This window comes from Lepisosteus oculatus, chromosome 2 (genome assembly GCF_040954835.1).
Source record: "Lepisosteus oculatus isolate fLepOcu1 chromosome 2, fLepOcu1.hap2, whole genome shotgun sequence".
NCBI classification, from domain to species: domain Eukaryota; kingdom Metazoa; phylum Chordata; class Actinopteri; order Semionotiformes; family Lepisosteidae; genus Lepisosteus; species Lepisosteus oculatus.
The window spans coordinates 61064392-61085909 of NC_090697.1; the positions used below are offsets into that span (position 1 = coordinate 61064392).

General features: G+C 35.3%; 1 protein-coding gene across 1 annotated transcript in view; it reads right to left on the reverse strand.

Moving 5' to 3' along the window:
• Positions 1-245: 245 nt before the first annotated feature.
• The window catches only part of tmem63a (transmembrane protein 63A), a 39415-nt gene continuing 18142 nt past the window's right edge, over positions 246-21518 (reverse strand). Inside the window, exons 10-23 of the mRNA XM_006625783.3 lie at positions 18158-18238; positions 16916-17039; positions 16391-16524; positions 15324-15461; positions 14668-14821; positions 12853-12959; positions 12245-12331; positions 11689-11754; positions 11434-11596; positions 8653-8758; positions 7043-7210; positions 4768-4883; positions 2592-2639; positions 246-929 (exon numbers count right to left, since the gene is read on the reverse strand). Of these exons, the coding sequence (XP_006625846.3) occupies positions 777-929; positions 2592-2639; positions 4768-4883; positions 7043-7210; positions 8653-8758; positions 11434-11596; positions 11689-11754; positions 12245-12331; positions 12853-12959; positions 14668-14821; positions 15324-15461; positions 16391-16524; positions 16916-17039; positions 18158-18238 (1645 nt within the window). The 3' untranslated portion in view covers positions 246-776. The remainder of the gene's footprint in view (positions 930-2591; positions 2640-4767; positions 4884-7042; positions 7211-8652; positions 8759-11433; positions 11597-11688; positions 11755-12244; positions 12332-12852; positions 12960-14667; positions 14822-15323; positions 15462-16390; positions 16525-16915; positions 17040-18157; positions 18239-21518) is intronic.

The following is a 21518-nucleotide window of genomic DNA, read 5'->3' on the forward strand; positions in this document are numbered from 1 at the left end:
TTTTTTTTTTGTTGCCTTGAAATAGTGGCAGAAAGTTCTGGAAGACAACCCACTATCTCATGACAGAGTTTTCTGGTGGCAAAAGACCAGAATCACTAATGTGGCACTGAATGTACTTCTCCAGTATACATAGATTAAAAACTTCAGGTAGTACAGCACAGAAATATTTATGACAACCTTAATAAAAAAGGCTGTAGAATGAGATCACTTAGTGTGCACCACAATCAAACACAAAGACTTCGAGCTCTGCTTAGAGCGGTTTATTAATAGTACAAAATCCTCCAGATGGGGCAAGGAAGTCACTTTGAGGTTACAAGAATCACTTAAATAAGTAATTTAATCCTCATATTTTGGCACATACATACGCAAATGTATATCTGTGTAACTGCTGTCCTATAACGAGGTAAAAAAGGGCAAGGGGTAAATTTGAGTTACTTTTACCTGAGTGAAAACATTTCTCTTTGTCAAACTTTTAGAAAGTACTGAAGAACACATTAGGTGGCTTATTATATAAGAATTAATGGTTTATTTATAAAAAATAAATACATGGTGAAAAACTAGACCACTATACCATAAAAGTAGTGATTTGGTATATTAGAGATTGAACTTTGAGATACACCCCTTTGGTTCCTATGCTGGTTTATGACTACAGCAATGATTGGTTTCCTATCTGAATAAACTTGTAAATCGTGCTTTCATCATAGTTACTGTAGTTCTGGGATGTAACAGGAAATTGGTGTCCTGTTTTGGAATATTAGGAAAAGAGGAGATGGATTCTATATCTCAGATATCCCCGGCTGTGTCAGAAAGCCAGGGCCCTGGTCACTCAATGGAAGGGGGTTCTTCTCCACAGTTCCATATGACTTCTGTTCTTTAGGGTCCAAGGCACTGGATTCCTGGGTTGTCTGGAGAACTTTGGGACGGTAGATCTATGAACAAAATAGGAAAAAAAACGTCTTCCTTTTGGGTTTCACAAGAACAAAATTCAAATTTTCATTCACAATCTAAATGACCATTAAAGCAAAATACACAAATAATGTTTATAAATCATCACTGTCAACTTAAAAATAAGGTTTTCTTTAAGGGTTTTGGAATTAACCTGGAATAACTGTTAAAAGGATTTAAAAAAATCATTTCTAAGCCACCCATTATCAAACTTACTAACATTTTAATTGGAATTTAAAAAAGAAGTGAAGAAATCAATGATTAAATCCACTAAAGATAATAAGAAAACATTTAAGACAAAGGCTGAATGTAGAAGCAAACGAACTATGGTCATTTTACCATTTTTCACAGATTATGTATAGTCTTCCTTGTAGGTTGCTATGTATGCAACTTGTCATTTGATTAATTTATATTTATATAATATATGATAGTAAAACCATATCAAAACCATAAACTGTAAAGGACTGAAAATGGCCCCTGCTATAATGTATAAAAAACTTTAGGGTCATAACCTACATAATGCATATTAACATATAACTACGTACAGATCTTCAAATTATTAAATTAACCCAGACAAGGCATGTTCAACAACTGTGGCAATGCACTCAGTACAGTAAAGATATGTAATATTATAAAGGTATATCAATCAAATCACATTTTAATTGTATTATAGTTAGGAACTCATTTCAGCTATGTAAATATGAACTTTTTGAGCAGAGCACTCTCAGCTGTTATGTACCAGAGCTGCAGTTCCTGAAAAAAGCCACAAGAGGCCAACCAAGTTGCAAATCTGTCTTGGCAGAATCTGGAGTGTCTCAGTGTCATTTAAAAAACACAGGGTGATAAAAGAGTTATCTACTTGATCAAAAAGAGGTTTAACTATAACTTTTCATTTTACACTCTTTATTTAAAGCTTAATAGTTGACTTATTAATCTGGCGTGTAAAGAACCTCAGGCAAACTGTAAAGTTCAAATTGCTAAATATGGAAAGGGTTTGTGTGTAATCATTTATTAGCTCAAGTGGCTCAAGCAGTGAGATGGGAATGTTAACGTGCAACCATTACATACATAGATGTACAGGAAGTTTGGAAGAGAAAGAGAAGTTTGGGAAGTCTGAAACTGACAATATGAGACAAAGTTTGAGAGAAATGTACTGGGTATTTAAACACGTGGAGCCAGAGAAGAAATGAACTGTATATATCTTCTTTTTGTTTAATTTTCTGTATTTTCTTGTTGTGTGTTCAGACCAGAGAACAACTGCCTGGAATAATAGGGTGACTAGCTTGACCAGAGCTCAAGACAGCTAGGTTTTGTTTTCGTTTACTAAAACTTTTGTCATTATGTGTGTAACAACTAAATGTTTATATAGTATAATAACTGTATGTATTAATTATATATTAACTATAAACACTCGGAGCCAACCTGGCTCTTTGGGCATCCAATGAGTTACATTTTTTGGTGGGAAACACTTAAAACGTTTTAGAAAATGTTTAAATGAAAAAGTACAATATTGCCTAAAACAGAACAAAATGACCCAATAATTAGTTTTAACCCCCCCATGGAATCTTCAACTAATCACAGAAATACAACAAAGACTGACCATATCTTACATTATACAGGGAACGAAAATGGAATGTAGCACTTACAGGTTTTCCAGAATGTTCCTTGACAACATATGTTTCATCTTCCTTTATCTGTGAGCACAGAACACAAACAAATGGGAGTCAATTCTAACCTTCCAAACCACACACAGTGTTAAAAGAAAACAAGAGTTAAGAGAAAATGAAAAAAAAATTATAAAACTCAGTATTACCACATTAAAATGTAAACACATTATAGTGAGGAAATGGTTAGAACATGAAAACATAAAGCTGCCATTTCAAATATAATGGAAAGTTTCGGTGCAAAGCATGACTGAAACATATCATTAACCTATCTCTGTTAAAATAATACGCTATGTAATGGAAGTGAGAACAGTTGAAATTCAAGTCACTGTTTCAATATATATGTGCTGGAAAATTTACACTGTATGGAAACCTAAAAAAAAAATCAAGAGAAACTATGCAGTTTCTTGGCTCAATAGTATGAATGATTCCAAATGGGACTCCTCAAGTTAAAAAGTCCTGTTCTAAAGACAATTAGATTGGATTATGTCACCATCTGGCTGTGATCAGGACATCCCAAACAGCAGCGGAATTTGGTAATGCCAGTAAGGGACGTGCTACTTTTCCACCTTGCACTGAACCTCCTGCAGATCTCTATTGGACTTGGAGCACATCAAGAGACTAATTTTTTAAGTAATGCGTGGGTATATGAGAGGGCCTCTCAGCACTGCCCCGTTCCCCCTGGGTGGGCACACTGATCATCACTTTGAACAGAAAGATAAATTGCCAATTGCCAATCACAAATTAGAAGGGTATATAATAAAAAATAATTGAGAAAACTAAATGTAAAAGACAAATGGAATTAAGCAAGTTCCTATATGTCAGTAATTAAAATGTACACAAATGTTTAAAGTATTGGACTAAAAAACAATTAAAAGTTCTTGTTTCCATACTGTAGCACACTGAATTGAATACACCAACTGGGATTTTATTGTGAATACAGTAAGAAAAATCTTTACATTTTTAGCTTAAAGCAGCCTGCCTATTCTCGTCTTGTATTACATGCATAAAAGCTTAAAACTGGGAAGTTCTCATAAACCCTTTAAACTAAAAATTTAAAGCTGTGTGTACAGTATCTTAATATACATACAAACCATGTAAGCACTTAAAAAGGTTTCATCATTTAAATCTAAGATTTAAGGTCTTGCATTAAAAAACTAATTTAAATAAATATACATATAAATTATTTTCAGAAAATGAAAGCATTCCCCCTCCCTTTTCCTCCAAAACAAGGGAATGTCTCCGATACTATGACTACATTTACTGTATGTGAAGCAGCTGTTACTTATGCTATAGGAAAGTGTATAAACATACTTGGATTCTGTTAAAGTTCACAATATTTGTTAAAGAATGGCGTAAACTGTAAATTAGTGGAATAGTGTTTTTCATTATATACTGTATATACAGAAGTATGGTGTTTGTGAGCCCTGCACAATCACCTCCGAAACAAAAACACTAATTGCAGAATAAAATACAAATAATTTCGTCTCTTATAGAGCGCAACAACCACATTATAATAGCACTATTATATGTATTAAGTACACATTTAAGTACACATTAGACTTCGACAAGCACATACACAGGGGACAGTAACCTGAAGCCATGCACACTTATAATACACTGTGTTCTTTGTCAAAAGATAAAGGAATCTTCAAGCAATTATCACATACTAAAAACAGTATGACAGATGTCTCTGCATTGTATAGTAAGACAAGCACTGTTCAATGTAAGGATAAAATAGTCATGCACGAGATGTGCATTCTGAATGCACTGGACCAATTTCTGAATAACACTATTAACTGATTAACACTATTTAACTTCAAGCAGTGTAGCTGGTCCTAAAAACATAATTTTCCCTTTGATTACGGTATCATGAAGCATGTTTATTCCAATTGTTTTGAGACTAATACGATGAATTAGTGGAAAATTGATTTGAATTTATTTTTCACTCATTTACTAAAGCTACTAACTTTTTTTTATTTAAGTCATTCCCGCATAAATCTGTGTTTTGTTTAAAATACACTATTCTCTGTGCAGATTTACCATGAAAACTGGATAATAATGATCAGAAAAATACTGCAAAAAACGTGCAAAGCCCAAACAAGAGTAATGGTCACTGCAATCGAAACCTGAGAACCATGATGAAAATCAAGTATACCTTGTAATTATGAGGACTCAGGTACTTGAAATGTCCAAAGCAGGTGTAACTTATACATATAAAGATAGTGATGCACAAAACTACAAGGGTGAAAAGGGAAGTATCAGCCGTAAAACCTGAAATGACAGAAAAAATAAAACAGGTGATTGTTGTACATAATTATTACTACATCTGTTGGCCACCTGACAATTACATTGTCATTTTTTAACACTGCAGATGATGTAGAAAACATAATATCCTAGCAATATATACCAAAACTAAAAGGTATATTGATCAGACAGTGCCCACCATTATAAGGTATATTCAAATCAGGGATTATATATCTTTATCATTGAACAAAGATTAAACTGGAAAGAGAAAACCTTCCTATATTTCCCAAGATCCAAACTTTAAAAAAATAATTATAAAAGGTTGATTTTAGAATCCCAAAAAGTAGGAATGGCTAAGAGAGGGCTGTTAATCAAGCTATGTCACGTCCAATTACAGGTGCTTCCGCTACAACAAAGTTGGTATAAAGTTTTTTTCCAGAAATTGAGTAATGTCAGAAACACAGAAGCCATGTGGGTGCATTTTAACAACAGTCGTAGCCAGAAGAATTGAAATTTCATAATTCATAGGAAACTAAGTCTTTAATGAGAACAGGCCATTCTGCCCATTTATCATGCTTTGTTGCTACCAATTAACTGATCCCACATTGATCCTCAGCTTTTTCTTGAACAACCCAAAGAACCTGCCTCACACCCCACCACTTTTGCACTTTTGACTCATATCCATATTTCATTGTTAAAGTTTTGGGGAAGTTGAACCCATCTCCTTTGATCACAATAAAAGACATTGATTGAAAATATTTTTTTTTCTCAGCCTGGCAGTTTGATATTTATTTTCTTAATTCCAGAAACTAAGCTATTTGCTCTTCTTTGAACTCTTTAAAAACACTTTAAAAACAAAGGTCACAAACAAAAGAAGGCCAACTCATCAACTACCAAGAATTTAATGGCTTATTGCTGACATTTCATTAAGCCATTTCTAGAAAGATCCTGGGGTGTCAGTTTTAACAACATGATAGAGTAACTTCTCCCAAACCATTTGGGTAAACACGTTAAACATACATATTATATACAATATTACATATTTCTAGTCCAAAATAAACCCTGTAGCAAGGTAGCCTTTTCAGTGCTCATTGGTTTTATAAACTTATAAAAGTTTAGATAACAACTCTTTGAAGCTTAACCAAACAGCTTCAAAGCATGTTGTTTTGCACAAAATTGCCAACAAAAAAAGGCAACACAGATCTGTCAGTTTCATGTGTGCCATCATATGATAAGCGTTATAGGATCTAAAAACAGCTTCCACAGTTGTATAATTTTCATTAAGTCCCATGCTTTTAAATAACTTAAAAGTGCAGTAAAAATGCTTTCCAGCAGTAAAATGACCAGAGCTGCCCACTTAAAGACATACAATCTTAGTGGGAATTCTTTTTTCAGTATATGGGGCCATGCTATCGAGCTCTTTTAGTTACATAGAACAATGTTTTAACCTTATCACCCAGGGGGATTTTTGACAATGGATTGACCTTTGAGCACGTGCAGAATATTGTAAAGACTTTTTTTTGCCATATTGCAAAACCCCTTCTTGCAGAAATCTCTAAAACTACACTTAAGTTACAATACATTGGGAATTTAGTAGACAGATATCTGACTAGGTCATGTGCAAATGTTTACATCACTGCTGTAATGGAGGCCTCAAACTGGCTTCCTGTAAGGTTTCTAGAAAACTTTAAGTCCTTCTGCTTAGGTTCAAGTTTCTACATGGTATTGTAGCTACAAGATACTAGACACAGTTATTGTTTACTATACACTGGATTTTTGTTCATTTATCCTGAAAGGGCTTTAAGACAGGCTTTTTATTGTTTATCGTCTGTTTGCTTTGTTCTCAAGTTTTTTTTTGTGCTATGACATGCTCTGAGATGATTGCTTTTAAAAGCACTATTTAAAATGAAATATGGAATTATAACAACGCTATTAAATGTCATTTGAGTAAATCATAAGGCATGGTCCAAAGAGTGAACATTTTGGAAATGCAAACGGGTTAAGACAGTGCATATGTTTAACTGTGATAATGGAACGGATTAGCACCACTATTAACCAATCTCTGCAAATATGTCACAAACCACTTCTTACAGAGTAGAAAAACAAATGATGCAACAACAAAATGCAGTTAAAGCATAGGCTTCGTTTCCAACTGTTGTTTAAGACACCATCACAAAATGTAATACCTGTCCTCAGGACAGAGAAGAAGTAAAGCCAGAAGAGGCAGATGATGGGAGCTGCCAGTGCCTGGTTCACTGCTCCGTAGTGTGTCTTCTTATCTAGGTTGGCTGGCAGATATGCAAAGTATAGGTTGTGTTTGTCTACCAAGTGCTTCAAAATCATGTACAGCAGACCTAGAAAAGGACAAAGTGTGAAAAGTAATAGATTAATATTTTCACTTGTTCCATTTGTTATGTGTACGTGAAGGTTGTGTGTTGAGAGAGAATGTGAACCTAGCAAAGGTTACAAATGAGAGAAGGCCTTTCAGCCCACCTAGTCTGTTGTAGCGAGTTAACGGACTTCTTTTAATTCTCAATAGTCAATGTGCTTGGGTGACTATGATGTTCCCCTTCCCCAAGCCAGCTCTCAAGCTCTTTCACAGGGGTCTCCTTCCAGGTGTTGACAACTTATCAGTAACACTATTCAGCTCAGACCACTTTATACTACAGCTTCTTTCCCTCAGATTAATGCTTATCACTATACATCACCGATCTTTGTAACATCTTTATAGCTAACTGTGTGTTCTCAAAGTTCCTCTCTACATAAAGAGATCTTTAACAGCTCTGGATAAAAGAAAATTTACACTCTGTCAAATAAAGTAGAAATCCAACACCCTACATTAATGACTGCCATCGTATTTGTTAACTCAAATACACCTCCTAATCTTTCATTCTACCTTTTTTATGCTTCTAAGAGAACCCACTTCAGCAAATATATTGGGTAACGATCTAAACGACCCCATGACATTATGAATAAAAGTGCCGTAATCCTGTTGGAGTTGTAAATTTACTTGCTCTTAATTTCCCATTGCGTGCCAGGCGTTTAATTTGAGCTTCTTTGACTTAAGGTTGACTTTGGGACTAAAGCTCTTTAAAATGGTAAACAATAATTCACTTTCATAAAGTTCTAGCACAACTCAACTTATTGTCAGTGTAACATCAATAAGAACACCAGTTTTCTTTAAATTAAAACGATCAATAATAATAATAAGATTGTGTGCCATATTTCAATACTCAATATTTATCCTTGTATCTTACTGATTTGGGTCCAAACAATTGTATGTTTGTGATGAGCAACTATTATAAAGCAAAAGAAAGTTTTATTCACTAAAAAAATTATATATGAATGTATAAAGCTTAAAGTCTCTGTTTGCAGTCAAATACCAGAATGTATGAATGTTGGACAGATTGAAACAAAGAGGATTATCACATTATTTTACAGAGGCTTCTAAATATTTTGCTAATCCTACAACAGTACATGGAAAGCAAGGATTAACATATACTAGAACAAGATAAGACACATAAACAGGAAAAAATAAGCCAAATTACATTTGATGCAAAGAAGTTATAGTTACACTCCTAAACACTTTGGTATACACTATCCAAAATCTGAACTAATATTTTAACAATTGACAACAATGTTAAACAACTAGCTCTAAAATAGTGATCTATTCATACACTATAATTTATAACCTTATATTTTTAGATTTGTGTCTTCAGAAAAATAAGTTACCTTCCAAAGCTTTGAACGTACAATACAGATAATGAACAACTATGTGACAGCTGAATTAACTTACCAAAAGGAACTATAACAGGACAGGTGATGCTATAAGCCATGATCACTGTGAAGACGCACAGCATCCAGCCATACATTGCTCCGTACTCAAATTCATAGGCTTGGTTCTGGTTAAACAAAGAGGAGATCACTTTTTTTAGTGTTAGAATACTGTTATTATTGCTGTTTCAACTGGTCAGTCTGAAAACCAATCCCTTTTAATCAGTTGAAATGAGTTTTGCTAATCCTTTTGTATCAAAACATGGGTGTCTACAGTTTTATAGACACAAATTTTTAAATCCCAACAATAAAATAAATGAGAAAAAGGTTGTTGTTTTTTTCCTCGGGCAGACTTATGTTTTGTAATATTGGAATGTACTTTTCTACGCATTAAATGAAAATTTTAGTTTTTGCAAAACCTTTTCAAATGTATTGATAAATACAGCAGAAAACTACATAACTACAATAACTGACAGCAGCCTTTCCTCCGCAGAAGAGTCATAAATAGAATTTAAGTTGCTATGATTTTATGGATCTGCACCTGTGGCTGGAAGATTGCCAGTTCATATCCCGCGAACGGCAGAGGAATCTTACTCCATTGGGCCCCTGAGCAAGGCCCTTAACCTCAACTGCTCCGGGGGCACTATATAAATGGCTGACCCTGTGCTCTGACCCCAAGCTTCTCTCCTTGTCTGTGTGTCACATGGAGAGCAAGTTGGGATATGTGAAAAGACAAATTCCTAATACAAGAAATTGTATATGGCCAATAACGTGATCTGATCTGATCTTACAGTATTATGTTTTCCTTTACTGTCAATGTTGTAGTTGTGGATGTCTTGGTTAAGTGTTTTAGCACTCCTCTTTAGAGGTGGATTGCTGTTTTAGGGGATGGGGGAGAGGGGGAAGAAGGAGTTGTTTTACGGTCTGTAGTGTAACCAGACCTGGCAGTACTCGGGATTTCCCCAGAGCACACAACTGGCTCAGCACCACAAAGGTAGTGTACAAGTAGTCTGCAGGACTCCCTCAGCTCCCAGCAGAAAAAGTGACACTTGCAAGGTCCAGAGACCTTGATGGTTTATGCTGATGATGATGATGAGGGACATGCCTCTCCAACAGTCTGTGCTGATGCTCCCATGGGGAGCTGCAAACCAGAGATGTGTCAAGATTCAGCAGCTTGAAGGTGAGGAGGTCAGAGGAATCCTTTTACATTTCCTCATTCTCCCCCATATGCCAAGACATGATAAAAATCAGACACTCCAAATCGGTGGGTTTATAACAAAACATATTTAGTGGTTCTAAATATAAAAAGACCTTATGCTAATTGTAGGGTCTCCAGTGTTACGTCACTGAAGAAGACCATGAGAGACAGTATCATCCACAGAAAGAACCTAAGATAAAAATATTTGCTTTTGCAATAAATTCATTGCTATATCAATAACACCCTTTGGTAATTTGAGGTACATATTGTGTTCTGTGTATACTGTGGTGTTCCTTTCATTTTGTGTAACTGTTGATTTGTGTTATCTATTGATGATATTAGAAAGGTCTGGCAAATCAGGGTCCATTCACAAATATTATCTCATTTCTGAAATGTCCTTTAACTTTAAGAAACCTCTAATCTAACAGTATAAATGTAAATTATCAGTTGTTTATATGCTTCACATATACTGAATTCCCATATAAAGTATGCCTTTTTCTTACACATTACTTGGGTACCATCAAATTGGTTTACTAACTACAGCGGTGCAACTACAAGTGAGATAAGAACACGATAGAAATGTCCTAGAAAAGCCATCCTCTAAGCAGGCAGCTTCACCATAGTATCATGTTACTCCAAAAAAATTTAAACAGACGGAGGAATTGTACATTGATCTGGGAAATGTTCTTCAGTTTTAAGCCCAGTTCATCTGAATCAGAATGAATCTATACTCCTCCCAAAAAAGCTAAATTCAAGTAATCAAACAGTTTTAAGCCGTTTTAATGAAAATGTTGGTTTATGTCTTCTTAGGATTAGAAATTGACTTCCTTTCGGACAAACCATGGATCAGTGGACCTGCAGATAAGAAGCACATTTTGGATTCCGTTTTAGTGGTCTATTTAATTATGAAAAGCTTTTGACTTTCTTTTTATTTTTGGGGAAAGAGGGTAATTTGTGTGTTTTTCAGTTTAGGTATTTTCTTGTGCAATTTAGATTTAGAATTTGCCACCCCCCCCTAGCGTCAAGTTGAAACCTGGTATTTGTACAAGTAAATATGATGTTTCTTCGTCGTTTCAAAAGTGACTTTGATCATTCTGTCCATGTGGTTTGCATTTGGCTCCAACCTCCTCTGAAACCACACTGGAAATGAACTGCAGATTTGCATACATCATACCAAGAAAAAGATCAGACGCTCTAATCTTTAGTGTTCCGAGTTAGAAAGCAACCTAAATGGATGCATTTTCTCCCACATATACAAAATGTAATTCCATCCATCCATTTTCTAACCACTTCAACCAATACAAGGTCGTGGAAGAGCCACAGCCTATCCTAGGAAGCGAGTGGGGCAGGCAGCATACACAGTGGGTGCAACACCATAAAATGCAATTGATTCCTGAAAAAAAAACCTGCAGGACACATGGAGAGACTCAAATCCATGTATTCTGCAGTACTCCTTCAGGAATCCTCTACTTATGCGATGATGAAAGAGAACCTGCCACATCCTCTCCCCTGTGGAACTGATAAGATATTTTTCAGATGTCTATTTTTTGGCCCAAAACTCCAAGTTGTTAGTAAGAACTGAGAGTCGGTCGGTTTGTTCCACACCTCTTTGACATACTTCCTCTCCGCAGCAGAGCGGGCCAGAGCCATACGTATTGTGTAGAGAAGCAGGCCGGGCAGGCGCAGCAACTCCATTCCACTGCCCACAAAGGCTGACGCAATGACGTAGTTGACAAAGAAAGCCCCCTGGTCAGGGAGGAAGACACACCTGTAAGAGCAGTTGCAGTTATTCCCTTAATAATGTGAAAAGGGGAAGAGGAACAGGAAAGATGTGGATGAAAAAGTGAAAATGCAACTTACTCAAACCTCAGTTTGCCTTGCGACAGAAATTTGGTATCAAACAGCCATCGAAAGAAGACATCTAAACTGAAAGAAGGCAAGAAAGAGAGGAAGGTACTTTTTTAGCAGGTGTCTGTTAATGCATGGTAAAATTCATATAAAACATACTGAAAGTTTTAATATAAAAGTATTAAATCAATTAGCCCTGCTTGCTTTATGTATAACAAAGCAAGTGAATAGTATGGTTTACTACACGGGGTTTTGAGTTTAACAACATAATGCTTTGTTATTCTTTGGGTGAATGAGAAAGAACAATAAATTATTATTTAAACATTTTGAATAACTTCTTATACAGTACATAGCTATATATGACAGAATTTAACATTATTTACCATTACCATGTTAAGTGAAATTGTATCAAAAAAGTTTATACTTGCTTTTAGAGTGAGAAGTAGTAGTAAAAATGCAGAAGTCTTCTCAAAAGTTTTAAAAACTATCAAGAGTTATCACATTAAATGTTGCATTGTTTGATGAAAAATATTTTTGTTTTAAGAAACACCAAACAAAAATTAGTTACCTTGTAAGACCAAGGGAAGGTAGAATCAGAACCATAAAGATCAGAAAAATGTACAGCTTGTGCATCATGCATCTGTTTTCACTTGACCTAACCATAACAGAAAATTACAAAAATATGAAAATGATATGCATTAGTAAAGACATGTGAATCTGACATAACTGTATCACAAGCCCAAAAAACTTTCAACTAAATTATAGTATATCATACTTAAAAACTGATCAAATAATTGAACAAATGATGGGCAATAATACCTACTCTACATTTAGCCATTCCAGCAGATTTATTTATGTTTTTCTCCCTTTTCTAAATGGCATAATCAGGCACAGGTTAAAAGGGATATTAGAAAGGCCAAAGAAATATAAACAAACATTGCTAAAGGGTGTAAACAGAGGTGCTCAGTATTACTATAGCAACACTGCACCAAGTAACTATAAACCGATATGTTTCACGTCTATTAAATGCAATCCCAAAATCACATTGACCTCTCTTAATTGAAACAGTTTTAGGGCTGAGAGGTGAACCTCTCCACTGGTTATCAAGTGCGCATGATGAATGAAAGACTGTGAGCTGTGCGCTGTAGCTCAGCTGGTTTTTGGTGTTTCCATTACCTTGTCCAGTGGGCTTCAAACAATGTGGAATAATATACAACTGTGGGCAAAAGAGCTGAGAATGACCACAGGAGGATGGTGGGGAAGAACTGACTTATGACAGCACTCTGAAAAACAAACAGAATGCACCTTATATTTTTCTACTGTTTTTTCCTGTAATTAAAGTTTTCCAGCATTGTCACAAAGTTTTTTTTAAACCCTGGTATTTTCCTGATAAAGTAATATATACAGTAGAATACCAACAAATTTATACATAAAGTATACATACTTTAAATTGTTTTTAAGATTGTCTTAAGAAGTAAGTGCTAAGTGGAATTATAAAGCAGATTTATTTTAAAGGAAGAAAGGTTTGGGTCTTCTCGTATCTATGGTTTGATTATTATTCTACTTTTACTTTTAATTAAATAAACATAGCAGTAATCAGACATTTACAAAAAAGGATTTTCCCCATTCTTACCATTAAACACAGCAACAGCTTGATTGCAAGTTAGGAGTTTACATGCTGTATTAATCAATCAGATCGATCACATAACCCACAGCAACAGCAAAGTAAAACCATTTAGTTTGTAACTTAAGTAAATTTTCCTAATTTTAGATCACCTATAGATGTGTCACAGTGGAAAAATGAAACATCTGGAATGAACCTTCTAAAACTTATGGCAATATAATTTAATAGAAGGCCATATAAGCATGGGAATATACAGTTGTATGCAAACGTTTGGGCACCCCTGACCAAATTACATGTTTTGTTGATTTTCTAAGTGAAAAGAAGTTAACACCTCTGCAGCAAACAAAGTTAAACTTGACATATTTCTGCAAATTTAACTATGCACAGTTACTATTTATATGCAGAATTTAACAAAAATTACAGAACAGAGTTACAGCCAGGGAGGAACTTTCTGGAAGAACTTGCTTCCTGAACATGAAAGCATTAACTTATTCCTATGAAAATCTCATGGCAAGAAAAGCTCATTTTAAGTGAATAGAAAAAGTAAAATTATTTCCAAGTTCTATGTGACTTCAAACTATGCTTAAGTTAATTATAAATTATTTTTCACTCATGTGAATGGCAATGCATTTTTGGTTACATATGTGTGTAAATTGGTAGAAACAAGAACAATAACTTACAATTAACTAAATTTAGTGTTCTTCATCTTCAATATTCATTTTTCAGGGCAATACTTGCCCAATATTTGTATATTTGAGGAGAGGATAGGATTTGAGGATTTCAAATTGGCGTTAGGATTTTTAATTTTACATAGACTAAACACCTCAGACACGCACCGCCCAAATTTAAAATGACAGCCTTAAATTTGCATCACAATCCACTCTGGGGCTGTAGGTGGAAGATTCTCCCCTTGCGGGGTTTTGCTAGTCCCTACGGGGAGGTGTGAAGTGTGTTTTTAAAGGGCCCTCACAGCTGCGGAACGTCTTTAATCAGCCAGAGCAACTGTGGTTGCTAAGGCAATACGTTAACCTTCCAAGTCGTTATCCAAGGCTCTGCCTCCACACCGAACATGACCACCCGAATAATGATACATTAACTTTTCCTTAAACATTAGTTTTGAAAACAAAAGAAAAGCTATGGAGACATTCTAGTAGGTCGCTGCGTCAGCATGCATAGGCTGCAAAGGAACAAGAAAAAGGTTTATTCCATGCTGAAAAGAGAAGAAAAGAAAAAATGTTTTGGCTGTGGACACCCGAAAAAGGCTCCACAGCTGAAACTTTGTGTTTCTTTTCTTCTCTCTTCAGCATGGAATATCCCTTTACTTGTTCCTTTGCAGCTATGGGAATATTTGCTAACAAAAAACTTACATTCAAGTAGTAGATGGGCTTTGTGACATTGAATTTGTCTATGGTGCTGATGATAATTGAGGGAGTTGTGAGGAAGAACAGCAATAAAAAGAGGAACATGTTGACAAGGAGACATCTGGACCACCAGCGCACCCCTTGGACTGACAAATTTTCCCTGTCAAAACAAAAGACTATTTAGCAAATTGAAATACAAAGGAACTGCAGGTTCAGACATTCAATCTGACAAGTGTCTGTGCTTGGCTGAGGAGCCTACGGTTCAAAACTACATTTTGTGGGATTATGACTGAATGCAAGAATCCCCCTAAACACTTAAAATGTACAGTATCTGTTTCTTGTTCCCTGTCCACTGGCATTTGAAAAACAATGCACTCTTCCCTCTTATAATTGTAGTGCAGCCTGTTATTTTCTCAGTAACTATACATTACATTTAAAGTATGTATCCTCTGTTGCATTAAAACTACAAAAAATGATTTATATTTATAAAACTACCATAATATGTTGATTGCATGATGCAAACCCTAGTGTAAAAACAAAAAAAATCTGTGAAATCTGGCATATCCATAAATCCAACAAAAGGTTCTTGTTTATACATACTACTACTGCTGACAAGTTCAGGCTTCTTCACAGAGCTTATGACAAAAAAGCAACTGTCTTACCAGTAAATGTTCTTTGGATCCGATGCATAGTTGACAGTCCAGCGCTGCACCTGAAGGAGGGGACTGCACGATGATGACTGAGGATCTGGCCGACATTTACACCCGCTGCACTTGATTGCATTGAAGTCTTTAAGGATACTGTGGGTAAATGCAAAATGATCACTCTATTCTCAGACCACTTCTAAATTAACACAATTAGCACTAAAGTAAACAATATGAACCTTGTATGCAGGTGACATTTTTATTTTGTTCAAGTAGGTAGCTGCAACAGCATGCAAAGGAACAAGTAAAAGTTTATTCCATGCTGAACAAGACAAGAGACGCAAGGTTTCTTAGGATCTATTATTTTAATTAATTGGGGTGGTATGAAATTAAGCCCACAGTGTCATCCTGCTGTTGCTTGGCAAATACATCACCTAATAGTGGATCAAAACCACTCCAAGAGTTATCCTCACTCCATTAATATTATATATGTTTAAAGCTGCAGTTTTAAGTGAAAGTGAAAGTCTCAAAACACAGTTAACAAATATTAAATACAGAGTCCTGACTGGAGTATTACACACTATACAGTAATACACAAATCAAAACAAATGAGTGCTCATTGCATCAGGTTGTACAAACGTCTGTTTGTAGCCTCTTTTTCAACAACAAAGCAATTTAACTGTGCATGTATCTTACTTGACTTGGCATTTAGCAAAACACAACTATGATCATACTAATAAAACTGGTTCCATTCTACCAAAGTTCCTGTTATACTAGTGCAGCACCAGCAACCATCTCACGGGGAGACTCTTTAGAATAAAGAGTACTTTTTTGGCACAGATGAATCCTCTTTTTAACAGATTTTCCATACATTTACTGGGATTTTACTTTGGTTTTGCTGCAGTTGTGCATTGGTTTCAATACGCTTTCACTGTGCACCACAAAAAAATTAAATTAAAATTTGTAGGAAACTTCTAAAATCGTACAGTAAAACTTACAAAAATCTGATTTTTTCCAAATTTAAATTTAACATATTAAACTTTCATAAGGGTACAGAAAAAACGCATTTTCCAGAGCACACTCACAGGGTTGCCATTGCTTCATTCTTAAAGGTCACAAACGCCATCCCCAGAGGTTTGGAGTACACAATTTCCTGCTGCTTTGAATACTCTTCCTTCAGCCTGTTTTCAGTACTGCTATAATAATCAATGGCATCCACCTAATGGGAAAACGAAAAACAAACATCAATTTTATTGTGCATTTGGTCATTGTAGTGACTGTTATCTCTCAGTAAGACAGAAATGAGTAACTATCCTCAGCCATTGTGATATTAACTTAAAACACAACTCCTGGAATAAACTGTTTTGAAGCTGAATAAAAGTTCAATTTAAGTTTGGTTTTCCCCAAGACAAAATAACCTAATCTGGAAAAATATATCTGGGAAAATTAGCTATGTAGGTTGAAAGAGGTACATGGTATTATAACATCATGGGTTGGGAAAAAAAAAGGAAAGGGAACTGTTATTAGGAAATAAAAGTAGCAAGATGCATGGTATCTTTCCATGTCATGGTCCTGCTGGGTTTTTACTCTGTGAAACTCGAGTGACTTACCTCCTCACAACAACTGGTGTGGCAGCAGCAGAGATGCCCACAGGGTCGTGGGTTAATCAAGGCATGCTCACCGTGGCGCTCCAGAAGTTTTCTATAATACATCAGGTTCTTCTCAGCACGTTTCCTTCGAGCAGAAAATAAAATAATCAGCTACTTTGTGTCAAAGTAAAAGTAATCTTTTCCTAGGAAGCTGAAATTGGCAAAAGCTGATTGGTATCAATTGGTATCATTGATGGTGGAGTAGTGGTGAGCATTGCTGCCTTACAACACCAGCAGCCTGGGTTCAATTTCTGACCTGGGGTGTTGTCTGTGTGAGGTTCGTATGTTCCCCCCGGACTTGCGTGGGTGTCCTCCAGGTGCTCCAATTTCCTCCCACAGTCCAAAAACAACATACTAGTAGGTTAATTGAATTCTGGGAAAATTGCCCCTAGGTGCGAGTGTGTGCATATCATTCATTTGGGCCTGTGTTTGCTCTGCAACAGACTGTGTCAATTCTAGGATGTACCATGCCTTGCACACAATACTTGCCGGAATAGGCTCCAGCTCCTTCCTGAACTGGAAGAAGGAGTCAGAAAATGGATGGATGGTAGGCAACATATGTTGTTAAAATATAGGCAACTAAGTTGCAAGAATAGGTTAATGTTCTATTTTCAGCAATTCAGTTGACTAGTTTTCTACATGCCAGTGTGTGATGCTTTTTAATCACCTGATCTCACTAAGATAGATTCAAATGGATGCATGAGGAACCTCTTTGATTGATTTTGACCAATATCTAAATCCTAAAGTTAATTACAATGAGATAGCTTGTAATTTATTTTTTAAATAAATTAATAAATTGTTTTAGAGTGGAAAAGTCATTTACAGGTAGGTGTCCAAAAAACATTAGTATCAACCTGTTACCACAGATGAGTAAAAAATGAGAACATGTACTTCACTCATGCATATCAAAAGTTCAAAAAGTTTAGCACCTATATTCTCAAGTTAGTTATTTGCATTATTTTGTATCATTATTATGTTAGCTCCGCATAATTAGGGACAAAAAGTACTGCATTTCAGAAATTTAAAAACAACAACTTGCATAATGCAGGCTTATGAGTTGAAAACAGAAGAGGAATATGGAAAATGCTCTTCTACACAAAGGAGGATTTAGTGTCAACAATCAAATCCTTAAGAGCAAATGTAACTTGCATTGCACAACTTAAAATATCATTCATACAATCTTTACCATATCGGCAACCTCACCTTTCTTTGTCCAAGAAGATTAGTTTTGCAACATCATAGCACAAACTGATTTCTGAGACACGACACCCTGGGTATGCGTCACTATGGCAACATCATAGAAAAGGACAAGTTAGTAGATGTGAGAAATTCAGTCACTAAAAATACACACTATTTGTAGTCAAAACAGCTAAAACATCTATTGCTTAATCCTAGAAACAAAAATAACCTCCAACAAAATAAAGAATTCCCAGTTTGGGATTTTAACCAAAGAACGTGTTAAGAAAAAAAAGATAAAGAAGGCTTTCAGCACATTAAATGTCATTAGTAACTGACCAAAGTCATTAAAAAAAAACAAGAGGTTATCAACTTATATAATATGGATGGGTAGCATGTTCCAGTCTGCTATGACCCTTGGTATAAAAAAGTCTCATTTTCAGTCTTAAATGCACTACTCTGTAGTTTCCACTTTCACTGTGCTTTAACTGATTATGAAAAGCTGCTTTAAGGAATCTGAATGCTTGAAACAGGCATCCTTGTAGTACTTTATTGAAGACATCCCTTTAATTCTGGGAATCTTGCTGCCCTTCTTTGAACTGATTCCACAACATCTATATCTTTAATCTAACACATTGTCCAACTGTGAACAACATTCTAAATGAGGCCTTCTAATACATAAGTATTATACAATCATAACAACAACGTCTCTTGACTTAAATTCTATACTGGTTTAATTATATAGAGGTTTATTGCATTTTCCTTTCTTATTGCTTTCCCACGTTTCCTAGCAAATAAAAATGGTGCACCAATTTTTTTCACAGGCAGCTTCTTTAAATGTAGCATTTCCTATCTTATATTTTCTGATTATATCTGCAACTTGCATGTAACACTCTGAACTTGTCTTTACTACATGTCATTGACTATGTGTTTGCTTTGGCTTGAATTGTGCAAGTCTTTTAGTCTTTTTAATTCCGTATCACAGATTCTACAGTCTTTGTTAAAACTCCTATTCTTGTGCAAACCTCCCAAGTTTACTAATTATACAAGAATCTACAGTGCTGCTTGAAAGTATGTGAACCCTTCATCTTTCATGTCTTAGACAACTAATCTTAAAGAATATTTTATCTGAACTCCAATATTTAATAAAGATAACCTGAATAACAGATATATATTCAAAAATATATATTGGTTTATGATTTAATGCATAAAACATGTTCATTTAACAGATTCTCAATAATCACTGTGAGCTAAAGTAAATAAACCTAATGAGCAAACATTTCATATAGTTACTAATCAGTCTCTCACACCTGCTTTGAGGAATTTTTGTATATTCTTCCTTCAACTAGTCCAGATTGTTGGCAATCTTGCATGAACAGCTCACTTCAGGTTCTGACACAACATTTCCATGAAGGTGAGATTTGGCCTTTGACTCAGCTATTCTAAAACACAAAACTTCTACCTCTTAATCCATGCTTTGGTAGATCTGCTGGAATGTTTAGGTTCATGTCAGGAGATTGTCAATTTCAGCCCAACTTCAATTTACAGAGGGCCTGATGTTTTCATCCAAAATATTTTCCTTCAAAGATGGTGAGTCATCCAAGTCCATGAGCAGAAAAGCAAAGCCCCAAACGATGGCCAACACCAAGCTTAACTGGGGATAAGGTTATTTTGGTGGTAGTCAGTGTTAGGCTTTTTGCCAAATGTGGTGTTTTTAGCTGTTGCCAAAAAAATCAATTTTAAACTCATCCATCCAGAGAACATTCTTTTAAACATCTACAAAACAGCCATCCAGATAGTCTTTTCCAAGCTAATAACAAGCAGCAATGTTTTTTAGAGCAAAGGTTTTCTTCTGGCTGCCCTACCTTGAACGGCATTGCTATTCAACTTGTGTCATTTTGTTGAGGTATGGACATCTGCTGCAGCAAGAGAGGCCTGGAGATACGTGGCTGTGGTCCTGGGGTTCTTTTGGACATCCTGTATGTCACTCTGTAGGATAATTTTAAAGGACGTCCACATCTAGGTAGATCACCATGATCTTAACTTTTCTCCATTCGTAGACTATTTGACTTACAGTTGAATTTCAAAGCATTTTGCTATCAGCCCCCCCCCAGGCTGATGAGTTCTTATATCATTCTTCCGGAGGTCATCTGAGGTCTCTTTAGATTGTGAAATGGTGTATTACACTAACCTGTATGGGTAAGACCAAACTGACTAGGTTTCCTACCTTTATATATTTGGTACCCAATTATTTTAGTACCTAGTTGTACTTAATGTACATTATTACTTATATAATACTTAATGACCACAGAGAATCAGGACCTCATTTTTTTGTCTCATCCGAAGGGCAGCGCCTTTTTACAGTATAGTGTCCCTGTCACTATACTTGGACATTAGACTGCAGAGTGAGCTCCCCCTACTGGCCCCACTAGCACCTGCTCAGCTTCAGTGGATTGCCAGTTGTGAATTGCAGGGTGATATGGCTGCTGGCTTATCACTTATCTTAGTCTACATACCTCGTAGACTAAGATAATGAACCTTGTGGTTTACTTACTTTTGCACATGTAGTAATTTTTATTTACCCAATTATTTTTCTATTGCATGCATCAATTCCTCTAAACAATTTTTGGATTGTCTCTTTTTTTAGAAATGTAGGGACTAGATTTAATTGAACAAGGATTAATAGTGAAAATGTAACATTTAAAGAACTTTCAAGCAGCACTATAGTTTAGTAACTTTACAACAAACTAGGTATTGGATATAAAGGAAGAATGTTCTCTGTTTTTTATTCATCAACCATCAAAAAAGTATGCTTTACCTTGAAAGCTTACAGACATTTCATGACAGCACAATGTAGCAAATTTTATACACAGGCACAAACTATTTAACTGAGATGTATTTAAAATGTGATTTTATCAAATTAATTTAGAGATTCTTTTGAAAAAAATAATATACTTAAGCCCTCGCAGAATTTAAGTTCTTTGACAAATTACTGCATTAAAGTAATATCTCCCAAGTGTTTCTAATTGTTAAACGTTTATTTAGGTTGCATCATGAAACTAACGATTGGGATAAACCTTAAGATCACTGTGAATTTCTTTCTTATTGAACACCTAAAGTTAAATATTTTTACTTTAATACAATTTCCACTTCATATTCTGGTCTTTGGTCTATTTTCTGGCTACCATCTCCGAGATAATTTCACTTTATCCTTTATTGTCTGTCTACTAGTGAAAAAAAACAGCATTAGAATGTTGTTTTCATTCTTTCTCATGGTTATTCTAACATTCTCTTCAACTAATAATAAATAATAAACATTATTTCATATAATTAGAAAGTATTTAAAACTGGTAGTAACAGTTATAGATATCCCAGTAACATGTTTCAG